General features: G+C 51.3%; 2 protein-coding genes across 2 annotated transcripts; one reads left to right on the plus strand and one right to left on the minus strand.

Moving 5' to 3' along the window:
• Positions 1-229: 229 nt before the first annotated feature.
• On the plus strand, positions 230-3322 carry YRDC (yrdC N6-threonylcarbamoyltransferase domain containing). The gene is made up of 5 exons (XM_081922828.1): positions 230-736; positions 937-1051; positions 1887-2006; positions 2256-2398; positions 2734-3322. The coding sequence occupies exons 1-5, from the start codon at positions 348-350 to the stop codon at positions 2828-2830; spliced, it is 864 nt and encodes a 287-aa protein (XP_081778954.1). The 5' UTR covers positions 230-347; the 3' UTR covers positions 2831-3322.
• Positions 3323-3739: 417 nt separating this feature from the next.
• Positions 3740-8044, minus strand: MANEAL (mannosidase endo-alpha like; the record flags this gene model as incomplete). Its single annotated transcript, XM_081922827.1, has 4 exons — positions 3740-4977; positions 5572-5648; positions 6437-6546; positions 7564-8044. 4 exons carry the CDS (start codon positions 8042-8044, stop codon positions 4341-4343), a joined length of 1305 nt encoding a protein of 434 aa, XP_081778953.1. The 3' UTR covers positions 3740-4340.
• Positions 8045-15801: the final 7757 nt, after the last annotated feature.

Raw genomic sequence — 15801 nt, forward strand, 5'->3', positions numbered from 1 at the left:
TACCACTTCACACGTCTATGGTCTGCAATTGGCGTCCGGGGGCTTACGCAGAGCCTAAACTTCCTGTAAGGAACGGAAGCAGTGCTTGCCCGGGACTCTCTAGGACTATCGCCTCTCTTGGCTTTGTCCTGGGCGACGGCGCCGCCACTTCTTCCGCCCCGATAGCCGGCGCGGGGCAGAAGTTGCGTCATGGCCGCGGCTTGCGACACAGGAAGTGTCCCCGTGCGAGGCAGCAGCGCCAGAGGGATGGAGGGGATCGGCGAAGCGGCGAGCGTCGTCGTGTTCGCTTGACTGGCTGAGCCGCTGGCCAGAGAGGGACCCCTTCGCCTTCGCCCTTCCTTCTGCGCATGTACAGAGCGCCTCTCCTGCTTCGTCTGAGGCTCCGGCGTTGCTGGTGCTCCTCGTCCTTCCCTGTCAGACCTTGGAGCGGCGGCGGCGGCGGCGGGGCTGCTGCTTGTGAGGAGGGCGCACCTACCGTTCCTGGACTGCCGGCCATGGCGAGGGTCCCCCTGCCGATGCCTCTGCCGGCTTCCGGGCCGGACCGTCAGTCGGCGCTGGTGGCGGCGGCGTCCGCTCTGCGCGAGGGCGGCCTGGTGGCGCTGCCCACCGACACGGTCTACGGCGTGGCCTGCCTGGCGCAGGACTCGCGGGCGCTGGGGGCCGTTTACCGCCTGAAGGGCCGCGCCGCCAGTAAGCCCCTCGCTATCTGCCTCGCCGACGTCGAGCACGTCTACAGGTGCGGCGGGATCGGCGAAGGAGGTGGGGGTCTTTCAATGCGGGGGGGGTGGCCCTCCCTCCGCCTCTCCTCCTTCCTTCGGCGAAGCAGAGAAGTCGGTGGATAGGGCCCCCGGCCGCTTCTGCCCCTTCTGCTTGCCTTTGGCTGCGTGACAGAGGATGGGCTCACCTTGTGCATACTTTCTCCTTCCTCTTTTGTAGGTACTGTAACGTTTGCGTGCCTGACAAGCTGCTGCAGGAACTCCTTCCTGGGCCAGTGACGCTGGTCCTGGAGCGCTCAGACACCCTCAACAAAGACTTGAACCCCTTCACCCCAGTGAGTCTTGGCTAGCAAGTTCTATAGAGACCCTTTTACCTTTTGGAGAGCTCCCAGTTTCCCAATAGGGTGCTTACCAGTTGGGTGTGCTCTTAGGTTGACACCAGAGTGGACCTTCCTCCATTCCAGGCTAAAAGGCAAATCTGATTGGTTGGGAATATTAGTGGAGATTTTCCTCGGGATTATTTTTTTAAAAGCCATTGCCGGACTACAAGTCTCAAGCTAAGCATGGCTACTTCTTTTCCTGTTTTAGTTTCACTTAGTTATGTGGCCTGGGAGGGGTGGGATAAAGGTGCAACAGATTCCTACTTCCTGTCCTATTCAAATGAGCAGGGGTGTATGTGGGTTGTTCTTCGCACAGTGCAGAGTGGGGAAATCTCCATACCAACCTGCCCACAAGATCTGCTAGGGATGCTCTTCATGACCTGGTGGTAGTAGTGGAGGACTAACTACTTAGGATTTTCTCTGTGTCTGTGCATTAGAAAATTTGTTAATCCCCCTTTCTGTTGCCTAGCCTTTTTATATTCTTATTCCAGCAGGCATTTAATTTAGTGCATTAAGGGGTTTCCTGTGTTTTGGTAGATGAACTCCTTGCCTTATTTGCTACACCTGCCCTCTTACTTTTTTTTTACTGAATTTAACTTGTGTTGGACTTCACTGTAAGCCATCCTGAATGCTGTTGTGCAGTGGAAAGTGGGGCATATACTGTATATGTATGCATGCTTTCATATACATGCATGTATAAATATCTTGCCTTTTAAAACTATATAAAGTTAAAAGTAAGTAGTGGTACTCATTCATCTCTTCCTCTTCCCCCACCCCGCTTTTGTCACAGTTAGTTGGTGTCCGCATCCCCAGTCACTGGTTCATCAGGGAGCTGGCCAGGGAGTGTGCTGGCCCTCTGGCCTTAACAAGCGCAAACATCAGTCAGGGGGCGAGCTCCCTCACAGTCACGGTAAGGGCTGCTTGAAACCTGTATGATGGGATGGTAATGGAAGCCTGGGTGGCTCTCCAAGTCCCCAGAGAAGGGCATTATGTTCCATTTTGTTTTAATTGGCTTGCTCCTCTCAGAGGGTAAAGCCACTGTGTGTCTAAGCAGGAGCTTATGGTACCCTTTTCTCTGTGGTTGTTGGCTATTAGCATCTTGTGGTGCACACTGGCTCAGGAACCCGCTAAGCTCTTACGCTCTTCTTTTATATTTCAGGAGTTCCAAGAACTCTGGCCTCACCTGTCACTTGTAATTGATGGGGGCCCCACTGGGGACATCCATAGACCAGAGTCCCGCCTAGGCTCTACTGTGATTGACCTTTCTGTTCCTGGCAAGTTCAAGATCATCCGGGGAGGATGGTAAGCCTCACACAGCCTCCTCTCCACCTGAGTGGCATTTGTAGGCTGCAGAGTTGTCTTCCTCTGAATAGGATGGAACTATTTAGCCCTAGGACAGTGGTCCTTGGGGTGTGTGTGGTGGTGGTCCTAAAGGAGGCATGCTCCTCCTGCAAATGATTCCAAGAAGCACACCTGCTTACTCCTGCAGGTGGAGTGCCTTGTGAATTGGGTCAAACCTCCTATTTTGACTTTGCATTTAAGACACAGATGATGCTAAATTAGCCTTCAAGAATATTAAGCTGTAAACAATGCAGATCTTATCCCCAGCATCATACTCCTTCTTTTCTTTTCTGCAGTGCACTTATTCAGACCGTTGAGATCCTGGCAGTCAAGTATGGCCTGACAGCTGATCTGCCTATATGTGGTCAACTCACACAGTCTCTGGGCAAGTAGATGGTGTGTGACATATCAGGAAGCTGTTTACAAGAGCCTTGTCCTGGAAAGTATAACTCTGCCCTTCTTGGGTGCAAAGGGAGCCTCCCCTCCTTTCCCAGCTGACTTCTGTGACTCCAGAAGGATCTGGCCCTGCTGGGGGCGAAGTATTTTCTCCTTCCTGGCATTTCCTTTTGGATTTAGGGAGGGGCACACACTTCTGTGCCTAAGTATCCCTCCCTTTTAGGAAGTCTGTCCTCTCTATCCCTTGAACACTTGGCCTGGAGGGGTTGAAGCATTTGAACAAGACAGTGCAGCTGACAATCATGGAGTGTATAGAAAAGCAGGAAGATGCACTTTGAGGGGCCCTGGTAGGTGGAGCTTGCCTGTGACCAGGGGGGACCAAACTGCCTTGAACCCAGCTCTACTGAAAACAGAGACCAGACCAGCCACTGACGGGCAAGCAACAGGCTGCGTTTTTGACCAATATCATTAAAATGGAAACCTAGTGCATGTTGGCCTCCATGTTCTTTAGTATGCGGAGGGTGGGGAATTCTAAGACTGGGGGGAAATTACCTATTGGAGGGTGACATGCAGTATTGATAATCCTAGTGGTGTAGGATTAATGGTAAAATGAGAATCTAGCTCATTTTCCCCATGCAACCACTGTAGAGTTCACTTAGTAACTTTGCCTGAACTGCAGGCATGGGGCCCAAACAACACACTTGCTTGTCTTTCCAGCCCAGCCCTGCCCCCAAACTATTCATAGGATGGAGTACAGCACAACTCACTCCACAAAGTCTGCAACAAGCTATTAAGGAGCAGTCTCCATTTGAAGCAAACACCAAAACTCCACTCCCCATTAGGTCACTGGAGCATCACTTTTTCTGTTCTTGCTGCCTGTCTTGAAGGAATAAATGCCAACACCAGTGAGGTTCTTGTTTTATTGCAAGACTGGGTGCATTTCTGATCATTGGAATTCCAAAGACATAATACAGCATGTGGTTTCTGAGAACTTTCCTGCATACACAAATTGTCTAGGTTTTGTTTTTTTTAATAAGGGTAGGGCTCCATCAGGTTATGTTTGCTGGGAGCAGCAACAGGGTAGAGGTCTAAGTAGCAGTGGCAGCAGAGAAGGAATAAATATCCCTGGAACTGAATAGCAACAGGGATGTGCTGTTCAGTTTAGCACCTCCTGCAGAACTCAGATTTGAAATGAATTGTCCTCTTGGCTTGCAGCAGGCAAAGAGATTTATTCTTTTAAGGAAAGCTGAGGGCTTGGAGTGAGGAGGATTGCAAGAGCACTAGCCCAACTATATCTGGGGAGTTTTGCACAGTCGTATATCGGTGTGCTGCCCTGCAGGAGCACAGCAAACCTCTCAAGAGGTATTTCAACATGAAACGCAGCTCATCCCTCTTCACCCAGGTTCCAGAAACTTACAGCTCTGAGAGCAGCTTCCTCCACCTGAATGGCTACCAGCTTCTCTCTGGGTCTCTTCGTGCCCAGGTGATTCAACCCTTCACAGCTTGCTCACATGAGCCACTGCTCTTTCTCTTTGCTGTAGTGCTCTGCCCACCTACGGGTTAGTTCCAGGTACATGTCTGGCTGGTGGGGCAAGTAGTCCAAGTAGAGCCGGGTCAGGGTCTTCTTGGGTGTGGCCTTCTCGATCTGGGTGCCTTCATGCCATTCATTGAAGGACGTGATGGAGACTATCTCCGGGCGCACCATGAGGGCGGCCTGCAGGGCCGTCTCGTAGTACTTGCCGTTTACCCTGTTCCGTGTGTTGTGGTTGTTCCAGGGGCGGATGCTGGTGTCGATGTAACCAGGGCCCACACTGGGGATGAAGAGGAGGTTGTTGGAGTCACAGAAGGCCTTGATGGCTTTCCAGTTCTGGTGGGAGGAGCCGTAGGAGAAGCCGTTGGAGGCAAAGTAGGTGTAGAGCCCATCGTAGCCGGCGGAGAGGATGTCGTGCTTGTGCCCCTCCTCCACCAGCAGGGCGATGAAGACGGCGTCATAGGGGGTGTTGCGGAGAGAGTGGGAGCCGGAAGGGGTGAGCAGGTTTGCCCATGCTTCGGGTGGCGTAAGGTACGAGTCATAAATATAAAATAAAGGCAGCCTCCGGCCCGTGCTGGTCTTGTATCTGTAGAAAGCATCATGTGTTCCGTACCTGCCAAGATAATAGGCTGTTTAATGGCCTTATAAGTCCACAAGCAGCCTAGAGAAACTTGGTCCTGCTCTTAGCAGAGAAGGCAGGTTGCCTGGTTTTTCCCTGCTCTGAATGTTGCATCAGTACCCTCTTCGCTTCCAGTTTCTCTGATTCTCTGTCTGCCAACAGATACCCAGTGAAAGCTGAGCTCTCCAGCACTGGGGTCCTTTGACAGGGAGCAAAGAGCAAATACTGAGCAAAGAGCCAGCTTCTCCCCCTTCCAGCCAGCCCAGCAGGCTGACTGCATCACCAGTATCTGAAGGTTTTTAGGTTTTCATATGCGGGCCATTTTTCTCCAGCCAAAAGAGCAGATTGCTACAAATTCAATAAGCATTTAAAACTTAAACACTCTTTATTTATTAAATAAGCAATGCTCACCTTCAGCCCTGTGTTCTTGGGTTTCACACAGGCAAAAATGGCCCTTTGTTCTACCCAAGCCTCTCAAGGGTAGGAATGGCCTCTCCTATCTTTTTAACCCTTTGCTTTCCAAATTGGCCACTTGTCATTTGGACTCTGGCTGTTGTCATCTTTGGGCCTCTGAGTTACTGTACTTACTTGTCTATGATATATTTCACATTGCTGTGCAGAGTGTTGTCGTCGCGCCCTTTATATGGCTGTATGTGGAAGGTGACCTGCAGAAAAGGAACACGGGGCAGCAGCAGTTGTGCAGCACCCCCAGCCACACAGTCAGTGGGCAGCAGCAACTGCAGGAGTAATCTCCCACTCCCACCTACATTAGTCCTATCCCTTCCCCACAACAGTTAAAAGTTGTTAAAGGAAGGTGGTGGACTCTCCTTCACTGGAGGTTTTTAAACAGAAGTTGGACAGCCACCTGCCATGTAAGATTCATTCTTTCCCTCCATTTTTGTTCCTTCTTATGTATCAAAATCAGTTTTGGGGGTGGAGAGAGAAAAGACTGAACTGTCACAGGCAGGCATGGCTCTGTAATACTAGTCATACCTCGGGTTGAATGTGCTTCAGGTTGAGCACTTTCGGGTTGCGCTCCGCAGCAAGCCGGAAGTAACAGAGTGCGTTACTTCCGGGTTTTGCCGCTCGCGCACGCGCAGATGCTCAAAATGATGCCACGCGCATGCGCAGAGGCGGCAAAACACCGCACACGCAGACACGCCGTTGTGACTTATGTTCTATTCAGGATGTGAATGGGGCTCTGGAACGGATCCCGTTCGCATCCCGAGGTACCACTGTATTTTTATTCCCTGAACTTCCAGATTTCCCCACCCCATTACAAGGCTTCAAGCAGGGAGAAGCTAACCAATTAACAGGGACCCCCTGTAGTTCCCCTTTGCACTGTGGATGACTGCTCATGAGTGGAACCCCCACCAACCCTGGCTGCCACATAGTTGGAAGCAGCTGTCATAAAACTCGCCTAATAGCCCCAAGCAGTGGCAACAACAGGCACCTGGATTGCGTATCTGTGTGCGGCGTCCAATATGAAGGGCACCAGGCTCTCAGAGGGTTCACCGTTGTCATCTGCTAGGCCAGGGGGGTACCAGGACAGAACCATGACTCCTGCAGAGACAGAGAGGATTGTGCCCACCTGCAGGAGCTAAGACTGCCTTCAGCATCTGGCCGCTTTACAATCTGAAGATGATGATGCCCCCCTTAAATATGGATGCTGAAAGCCTGCTAGGCCAAAAAGATAGTCGAAACCATTGCACCTACCAGCCCCCACCCCTCAAAGAACTAACCTGCCCCTTCTTCACTTGATGCATAGAAACTATGGAACTCCCTCCCACAGGATGCAGTGATGGCCACCAACTTGAATGGCTTTAAAAGAGGTTGAGACAAATTCAGGGAGAAGGTTATTGATTGCTAACCATGGAGGCTATGCTCTGCCATCACAGCTGGAGGCAAGCAATGCTTGGGTATAGCGTTGTCCTGTATAGCAGTTGCCCCCGAATCCTGCTTGCAGTTTCCCACAGGCATATGATTGGCTCTTGTGAGAACAGGATGTTTGGCTCTGACTCGGTAGGCTCTCTTTCCTGATCCCTTGTTCGGTGCCTGCCAACAGCAAGACATCTGGCCTCTGCAGCAAAAGTGGTGATGGGGGAGGAGCTGTCCAGGACAAGGCAGTGCTGAAATTTCATCTGAGGTCCAGATGCTGAAATTTCAGACTCCAGCCTCTTGGGGTTGCCTGGAAACCCCAGAGGAAAAAAAAAGAAAGGTCTTTGGCTATGGATGCCGCTAGCGCAGATGTAGCATTTCCAACCCCCCCTCCCACCCGCCAAAGCTAGACGAGTTGCTGGCAGGGGAGGCTGTTATCCTTTGAGGAGCATCTCTGGGCTTCCCCTCTGTGATATGAGGGACATTTTGCGGCCTTGGATGCTCCCAGAGATTTCAGCAGCCGCTGATTCAAGGGGCGACGAGGGGCTTTATGGGGCAGCTTCTGAGCGGGGCTCGGGGTCTTCTAGGGTGCTCGGCCTCTCGATCGCCCTCGCCAGCGCAGCCAGTCTGCCACCCCTCCCCCGGCCTCCTTCCTCTCCGCACCCCTACCCCGCGGTCGGCTGGGGACGCGCCCTCACTGACCGATGGCGGCGGCGCGGAGCTGGCGCATGTGCTCCTCCAGGACTGCCGGGTCGCGGGAGCTGTAGGGCCCGAGGGCCGGGTAGAAGCTGGCTCCGATGTCCTCGGGGGGGCTGTGGCGGCCTTTCGGGTAGCTGGCCGAGATTTTGGGGTCCCAGTGGGGCACCATCACGTGGTCCCAGTGGAGGTAGCGGCTGTCGAAGCGCGGCGTCCCGTACCACGTGTAGTAGAAGACGTGCAGCGAGGAGGAGAGGGACGGGGCGTCCCGGTCGGGTGGGTGCTGCGCCCCGTCCGGGGGCGCGGGGGAGTTGGCTGGGGCGGGGGCCTCCTTGGCCTCTTTCTCCTCGGGCCAGGGCCCCGGGAAGCGGCGGCGCCGGGGGTCGTCGGGTGGGGGCTTGAGGGTGCGCAGCGCCAGGAGGGCGCCCAGGACGAAGAGCGCGCAGAGGAAGAGCGCCAGGCAGGCGCGGCGGCGCAGGCGCACCATCCCGGCCCCGAGCCCCAGCTGCCGCCGGCCCGGGCGGGCAGCCTCCCCGCTAACGGCCCAGGCGAGGCGCCGGCGCGGCACTTGGGCCCGTCTGCCTCCCGCCCTGCCCTCCCAGGCGGAAGAGCCCAACGGGCGGCAGGCCGGGCGACGCGCACTCTTCCCCCCGCTCCCGGCCGTTGGATGGTACGGTCCATGCATAGGGGCGGGGGGAGGAGGCCGGCGTTAACCTCTCATTGTCCAGCCAGACTGCGCTGGGCCTGGGTCAAGGCACGGCAGCTCCTATTCCAGGCACGGGCGTCTTTTCTCACGAGGGAGAGGACTGGGCAGGCGGCGAGCCGCGGAAAGAAGGGCTGATGGCAGTTATTGCAGCGATGACCGAAATGTTGAACAGAGAGCTCCCCTGCACCAGGAAGGGTACCCGTTAGAACTGTATAAGCCATATTCGGCTGCTGTGCCCAGCCCTAAGTCGCCAGAGGAGCCCAGCAAGCCTCTATCTGCCGTTGAGCCATCTAGCTCAGTCTTGGTGGTGCTGGCTGACAGGTGCTCCCTATCCCTACTTGGGCCTTCTGCATTCACGTGGGTGCGCTGCTTAAGAGAGAGAGAGAGAGAGAGAGAGAGAGAGAGAGAGAGAGAGAGAGAGATATGCAGCCTGCTCTTCTCAAGAACAGCAGGCGGTGTAAGGGTACATGCTTTTAAAAAAAGCGGAGAAATGATAGCCCCAAGAAGAGGGCAAAACACAAGTGGAGGGTTGCAAGTCGATTCTTCAGCTGGAGAGCTCCTCTGCCTTGGACAGTGCATTGACAGACCGCAGGATAGCAAATCTCTTGTTCCCAGAGGCGTAGCGTGGGGAAAGGGGGAGCCGTGGCCCCAGGCGCAATTTTGAATGGGGGCGCAAACAGTCGCCCCCACAGCAGGCTCCTTCATTGGAGCCTGGCTCCGTGCCAGAAGGAGCTGCGCCTTGGCTGCGGCGCTTGTGCCTGGTGCAGCCCCGCCCCCCAGATCAGGCCTGACCTGGGGGAGAAGAGCAGGAAAGTCGGCGACAATTCTGCCGTCCACCCACCTTGGCAGCTCCCCGCCCCACTCCTAACCCTGAACTGTGGCGCGTGGAGGGTGCCCTCCGCGCCCTTCGGGGGCGCGCCCCGCACACACACACTGGGTTGTGCCGGCATACGGTCCTACGCTGCCTGTTCCTTCTGGAACCAGCCGGAGTCTAGTCCTAAAGCTCTAGCTGGTGCAGAATGCAGTGGCTGGATTGCTGGTGGGCAGCCAACCGACAGCATGCAAAAATATCAACACTGTCTGCCCATAGGTTCCAATTCTTTGCATGGTTATTCTTCAGCTTAGAGTAACTCGAGGACAACTGGAACCTTTATATCCCAGTTCAGTCACTGAGGAGTGCTGCTAGTCCCCCCCCCCCATGTTAGTTGCCCCTACAAGAGACTAGAAGGGAATGTCTTCATATAAGGAGGAGTTCCCTGTACTCCAGGGGTGATGAGATACTCTGAAATATGACTTGCTTGGGCTGAGGAGGAGCAAGGTATCAGTCTGGGTCTTTCCAGGGATGAATTACTGGGTGTGGTGCTTGGGCTCAGCTGAATGAGTGCCCTGGCAGCCTTGCATTACATGCAAAGAACTGGAAATGCCAGTGGAGGAAAGCCAACTGGAGTTGGACTGCTGAGGGGGGGCGGGGTCACACCCTATCGGTTTCCCTGTGTGATATTGGAGAGAGCATCCTCTGCCAGATCTTGTGATACTGGTCTGCTGTAGTGGGAATCTTCTGCACAGGTCTCTCTCACTGGCCACTCCCTTTGAGGCTGGTGGCCAGGGAAACCTGGGCCTTATCACTGCCATTCAGTATGCAGTGGAGCTCTGTTCTGTTCTCACAAGGGAGTCCCTGCCAGATGAATGCCTGCTGGGTGGCGCTGTTGCTCATCCTCTGCCTACTCCATTGTTCTTCTAGTTCTGGACCTCAGTTTACATGATAAGCAGAGTTCACCGGATTAGTGGTTCCCAAACATTTCCAGGCCATTGCTTCCTTGGTTCCATAATTCCCCCCCCCCCCCAGTACCTACTACCCTACCCTATAAAAGCATTCAGAATAGTGGTTTGCACAAGCTGAAGAAATCAACAATGGGATCAAAGTTTAAAGCCGTAACAATTAGTTGCACATTTATTCAAAATCAAATTAAAACTATTTAGTTTAAATAATTCAATGAAGTTGATGAACTTGATCCAGTGATACCAGCTTTTCAAAGTCTGGTAGTCTTTAATATCCCCTTCCTCTTAAAAGCCCCTTAGGCAACCCACTTTGCCACTGCACTAGAGAAAAGACAGTAGATGCTGGTGGAGGCGTATCTTCCTGTTGGCTGCAGTTTGGTAGATGGGCAGCAGATGGCACTTTACCACTGTGGGGAGAGAAGACAGGAAATAGCAAGTCCCCCCCCCCCAAGTGCCAGGGATTCTGATTGCCTCATGGAATGCCTTGCTGCCCCTCTATCCAGAGTGCTGTCCCGCAAGAGGCACATCAATAAGATGTTCAACTCTTTCTAGAAGTGGAATATGGCCTTTCCATTTGCTGCATAACAAGAAGCAGGAAGGGGGCGAGCCTGAGACTTTCCTGACTAGTGAGAAACTTGTTAGCGTGTTGCTGATAATGCCAAGGTTGCAGGTTCAATCCCTATACGGGCCACCTGCATATTCCTGCATTGCAGGGGGTTGGGACTACCTTCCAACTCTACAATTCTGTTGTTTAGTCGTTTAGTCATGTCCGACTCTTCGTGACCCCATGGACCAGAGCACACCAGGCACTTCTGTCTTCCGCTGCCTCCCGCAGTTTGGTCAGACTCATGTTTGTAGCTTCGAGGACACTGTCCAACCATCCCGTCCTCTGTCGTCCCCTTCTCCTTGTGCCCTCAATCTTTCCCAACATCAGGGTCTTTTCCAGGGAGTCTTCTCTTCTCATGAGGTGGCCAAAGTATTGGAGCCTCAGCTTCACGATCTGTCCTTCCAGTGAGCACTCAGGGCTAATTTCCTTAAGAATGGATAGTTTTGATCTACAATTCTATGGTTCCCTAAACATGCACAGATTAATGAATCACTGCACCCTCCAGCTGGTACTGGGCCATTCTGCAAATACTAGCTTTCGCGGTGCCTCAATGCAGGTGCATTGCTTCTTCAGCTCAGCTTAGCTCGCCTCACAGAATGAGTAAAATGTCAGCTGCCACCAAGGCACCCTCCTCTCCTCAAGAAAGTGCTTGTCAAATTGTGATTGTGTAGAGTATGGGGGAGCACAAATGTGTGTGTATTGGGGGTGTGTGATTATGCGCTCCCAACTTAACAACTTTTACAGGTAAATTAATCTAGATTCATGTTTGCTATCCTAAATGCAACCAGCCCACAACTCTTCTCTCACACTTTGCTCATCAAGGTCACATCAGAGGAAGGGGTTGCCACAGAATTAATCTAGGATTTGGGAAGAGTTAGCACTTCTGCCTGCTTTTATGGAGGAAATCACAGCATGTGCAGCTGCTTGACCCCTGTTCCCTTTTGCGAAAAGCCGCATTCCCTTCCCTTGTCTCAGCTAAGGTTGACTACATTTTATTTCATTTCTGACTAGGAGTCTGCTTGACTTACATTCGTCCTTATATGACCAAAAGATGAGGTGGGAGGGCATCCATGGGCCTTTGTGAATAAGGGAGGTATAAACTGGGCCCATGGAGCAAAGGTGGGGAGCTAGCAGCCCAGGTGTGACTTGTTGGATCTCTTCCCCCCCAGCACCACATTTAATTGATGATCGATTAAGACATGTATAGATGCCCCTTTGTGAAAAGGCTACTGGGCACTTTACATTGCAAGTACAATATAATAGCCGTGCAACATGAGCACTTACATGCAATGATTATTTTATATATATATATATATATATATATATATATATATATATATATATATGCAGGTTTTGGTGTCCTCGGGTGTCTTCCCGTGTAAAAGTTGGGGTGTCTAGGCGACGTTTCGACGAGGTCTCACTCGTCATCTTCAGGCTGGTGCTTTTGGCTTCTTGTTACTGGAACAGAGCAGGATCTCAGTGTTTGAGTTCCTATAAATACTGTTGAGGGGGTGTGGTGTATAGCCTCCAATGTTCTGGGCAGAGAGGAAGTTCCCAGGCTAGTGTGCCTTTTCTTCTTTTGTTCCTTAATTACTTGAGGGATATCTTGAGTGATTTCTTGAGTGATATCCTGAGTACCACTTAGGTGGGTCATTAGGTGTGGATTAGTTGCTAAAGTCTTTGTGTCTTGACCTCTTGAACTTTGTGAAGAGTTTTTCTGAGAAGATGGCTGTACTGCACTTAGTTGTGCTCTGGCTTGGCTTCGTGTATAGGGGCGAGCTGTGGTTTTGTGGCCTGTGTCAGCCAGATCTGTGTAGGGATTGCAGGGGGGTGCAGCATCCGGAGGTGCCACCATGGTTTGGCTACTGGATGGTGTCTGTAATTTATCTGTGGAGAGGGTCTGGGTTTGGGTCTGGTGTGGTTGATTGGTGATAGCGTTCTGTGTGCCTCTGGATCTGGTGTCAGTTTTTGTGGGGAGGGCTAATTTCCAGATGTCTGGCAAGCGGGATGTGTCGTCACGCTTGTTCATGTTGTGAGGGTGTTTCTCTATCTCGATGGCTTCCATGATTATTCTCTTGTGGTGATGTTCCATGTTAAAGAGCAATTTGGAATCTGCAAAATTAATTTCGTGTCCTGTTTCTTTCATGTGTTGGAAAAGAGAGGAAGTTTTTTCTTCTTTTTTGACGGCATTCTTGTGTTCTGCGATACGTGCATTTATATATGCTTTCGTAGATTTTCACGTGTACAGGAATGCAGGTTTTGGTGTCCTCGGGTGTCTTCCCGTGTAAAAGTTGGGGTGTCTAGGCGACGTTTCGACGAGGTCTCACTCGTCATCTTCAGGCTGGTGCTTTCGGCTTCTTGTTACTGGAACAGAGCAGGATCTCAGTGTTTGAGTTCCTGTAAATACTGTTGAGGGGGTGTGGTGTATAGCCTCCAATGTTCTGGGCAGAGAGGAAGTTCCCAGGCTAGTGTGCCTTTTCTTCTTTTGTTCCTTAATTACTTGAGGGATATCTTGAGTGATTTCTTGAGTGATATCCTGAGTACCACTTAGGTGGGTCATTAGGTGTGGATTAGTTGCTAAAGTCTTTGTGTCTTGACCTCTTGAACTTTGTGAAGAGTTTTTCTGAGAAGATGGCTGTACTGCACTTAGTTGTGCTCTGGCTTGGCTTCGTGTATAGGGGCGAGCTGTGGTTTTGTGGCCTGTGTCAGCCAGATCTGTGTAGGGATTGCAGGGGGGTGCAGCATCCGGAGGTGCCACCATGGTTTGGCTACTGGATGGTGTCTGTAATTTATCTGTGGAGAGGGTCTGGGTTTGGGTCTGGTGTGGTTGATTGGTGATGGCGTTCTGTGTGCCTCTGGATCTGGTGTCAGTTTTTGTGGGGAGGGCTTGCAGGGGGGTGCAGCATCCGGAGGTGCCACCATGGTTTGGCTACTGGATGGTGTCTGTAATTTATCTGTGGAGAGGGTCTGGGTTTGGGTCTGGTGTGGTTGATTGGTGATGGCGTTCTGTGTGCCTCTGGATCTGGTGTCAGTTTTTGTGGGGAGGGCTAATATATATATATATATATATATTTGCTTTCGTAGATTTTCACGGGTACAGGAATTTTTCTTCTTTTTTGACGGCATTCTTGTGTTCTGCGATACGTGCATTTATTCGTCTGTTTGTTTGTCCAATGTACGTGGCTGGGCAGACTTTGCAGGGTATTTCATAGACCCCTTGGTTTTCCAACTGGATTTTATCCTTGGGGTTTCTGAGGATATTGGCTATTTTTTGGTTGGTGCAAAAGGCTGTTTTGATATTGTGTTTATGGAGGATTTTGCTAATTTTATCTGTAGTGCCCTTGATATAAGGAAGGAGGGCCATGCCATTGTTTTCTTCTGTGTCTTGGTTTTTGGGGGGTGTTTCTTTTTGGATTAGCTTCGTAACCCTGTTTTGCTGGTATCCATTGGCAATTAACACATTTGAGAGATTCTGTAACTCAGTTGTCAAGTGGGCAGTTGTCAAAGTCTGCCCAGCCACGTAGAGAGGAAGAAGAAAAAACTTCCTCTCTTTTCCAACACATGAAAGAAACAGGACACGAAATTAATTTTGCAGATTCCAAATTGCTCTTTAACATGGAACATCACCACAAGAGAATAATCATGGAAGCCATCGAGATAGAGAAACACCCTCACAACATGAACAAGCGTGACGACACATCCCGCTTGCCAGACATCTGGAAATTAGCCCTCCCCACAAAAACTGACACCAGATCCAGAGGCACACAGAACGCCATCACCAATCAACCACACCAGACCCAAACCCAGACCCTCTCCACAGATAAATTACAGACACCATCCAGTAGCCAAACCATGGTGGCACCTCCGGATGCTGCACCCCCCTGCAATCCCTACACAGATCTGGCTGACACAGGCCACAAAACCACAGCTCGCCCCTATACACGAAGCCAAGCCAGAGCACAACTAAGTGCAGTACAGCCATCTTCTCAGAAAAACTCTTCACAAAGTTCAAGAGGTCAAGACACAAAGACTTTAGCAACTAATCCACACCTAATGACCCACCTAAGTGGTACTCAGGATATCACTCAAGAAATCACTCAAGATATCCCTCAAGTAATTAAGGAACAAAAGAAGAAAAGGCACACTAGCCTGGGAACTTCCTCTCTGCCCAGAACATTGGAGGCTATACACCACACCCCCTCAACAGTATTTATAGGAACTCAAACACTGAGATCCTGCTCTGTTCCAGTAACAAGAAGCCGAAAGCACCAGCCTGAAGATGACGAGTGAGACCTCGTCGAAACGTCGCCTAGACACCCCAACTTTTACACGGGAAGACACCCGAGGACACCAAAACCTAAGAAGCCGAAAGCACCAGCCTGAAGATGACGAGTGAGACCTCGTCGAAACGTCGCCTAGACACCCCAACTTTTACACGGGAAGACACCCGAGGACACCAAAACCTGCATTCCTGTACCCGTGAAAATCTACGAAAGCATATATATATATATATATATATATATATACAGGAATGTCAAACTGTCCACAGATCACTTCAGTTGCCATTCCCCTCACCTCAAATCTCCCAAATGCCTTCATTTGGAGGTACCAAGCCCCTAACCCCAATTGCTTGCTCTCTCTGCAGTGATTGTAGACAGATGCAGGAGGGGGTGTGGGGGAGGAGGAGACTTCTCTTGCTTGGTCTTCTGCCTTCTTTAAGAGCAGGGCAGGTTCACATCTGGCTGACTTCTGGGAGCCTGACCTCTTCAACAGCTCGGAAATTCTGAATCTTTTGTTTGGTGACTGTAGGGAAAGTAAAGTAGTAACTTTATTAAAAGTGGCTTATGTGAATTAGAACTTTGGAGTCGCACAGAACACTTTGTCAAACTTGGTTAGGTTTCTTTTCATTTTGTTTAAAGTGAAGGAATGGGAGGAAGACCTTGGAGGAGCCTACGACTCCAGGAAATTATTATTTATTCATTTGTTGCATTTGTACCCTCCTCTCCCTCCCTCAAGGAGCTCAAGGTGGTGTATGTGGATCTCTGTCTCCCCATTTAATCCCTACAACAACCCTGTGAGGTAGGTCAGGGCAAAAGGCAGAGACTGGCCCAAGGTTACCCAGTGAGCTTCATGGCTGAGTGGAATTTTCAAC

The sequence above is a fragment of the Podarcis melisellensis genome, assembly GCF_964234715.1.
Source record: "Podarcis melisellensis genome assembly, chromosome: 8".
NCBI lineage: Eukaryota > Metazoa > Chordata > Lepidosauria > Squamata > Lacertidae > Podarcis > Podarcis melisellensis.

What these genes read in the sequence shown, in the direction of transcription:
- YRDC (XM_081922828.1), top strand. Translation starts at nt 348, where the DNA reads ATGTACAGAGCGCCTCTCCTGCTTCGTCTGAGGCTCCGGCGTTGCTGG. An exon ending in GACGTCGAGCACGTCTACAG is followed by an intron (nt 737 to 936) that starts GTGCGGCGGGAT and finishes CCTCTTTTGTAG; the next exon opens with GTACTGTAACGTTTGCGTGC. An exon ending in CGAGCTCCCTCACAGTCACG is followed by an intron (nt 2,007 to 2,255) that starts GTAAGGGCTGCT and finishes TTTATATTTCAG; the next exon opens with GAGTTCCAAGAACTCTGGCC.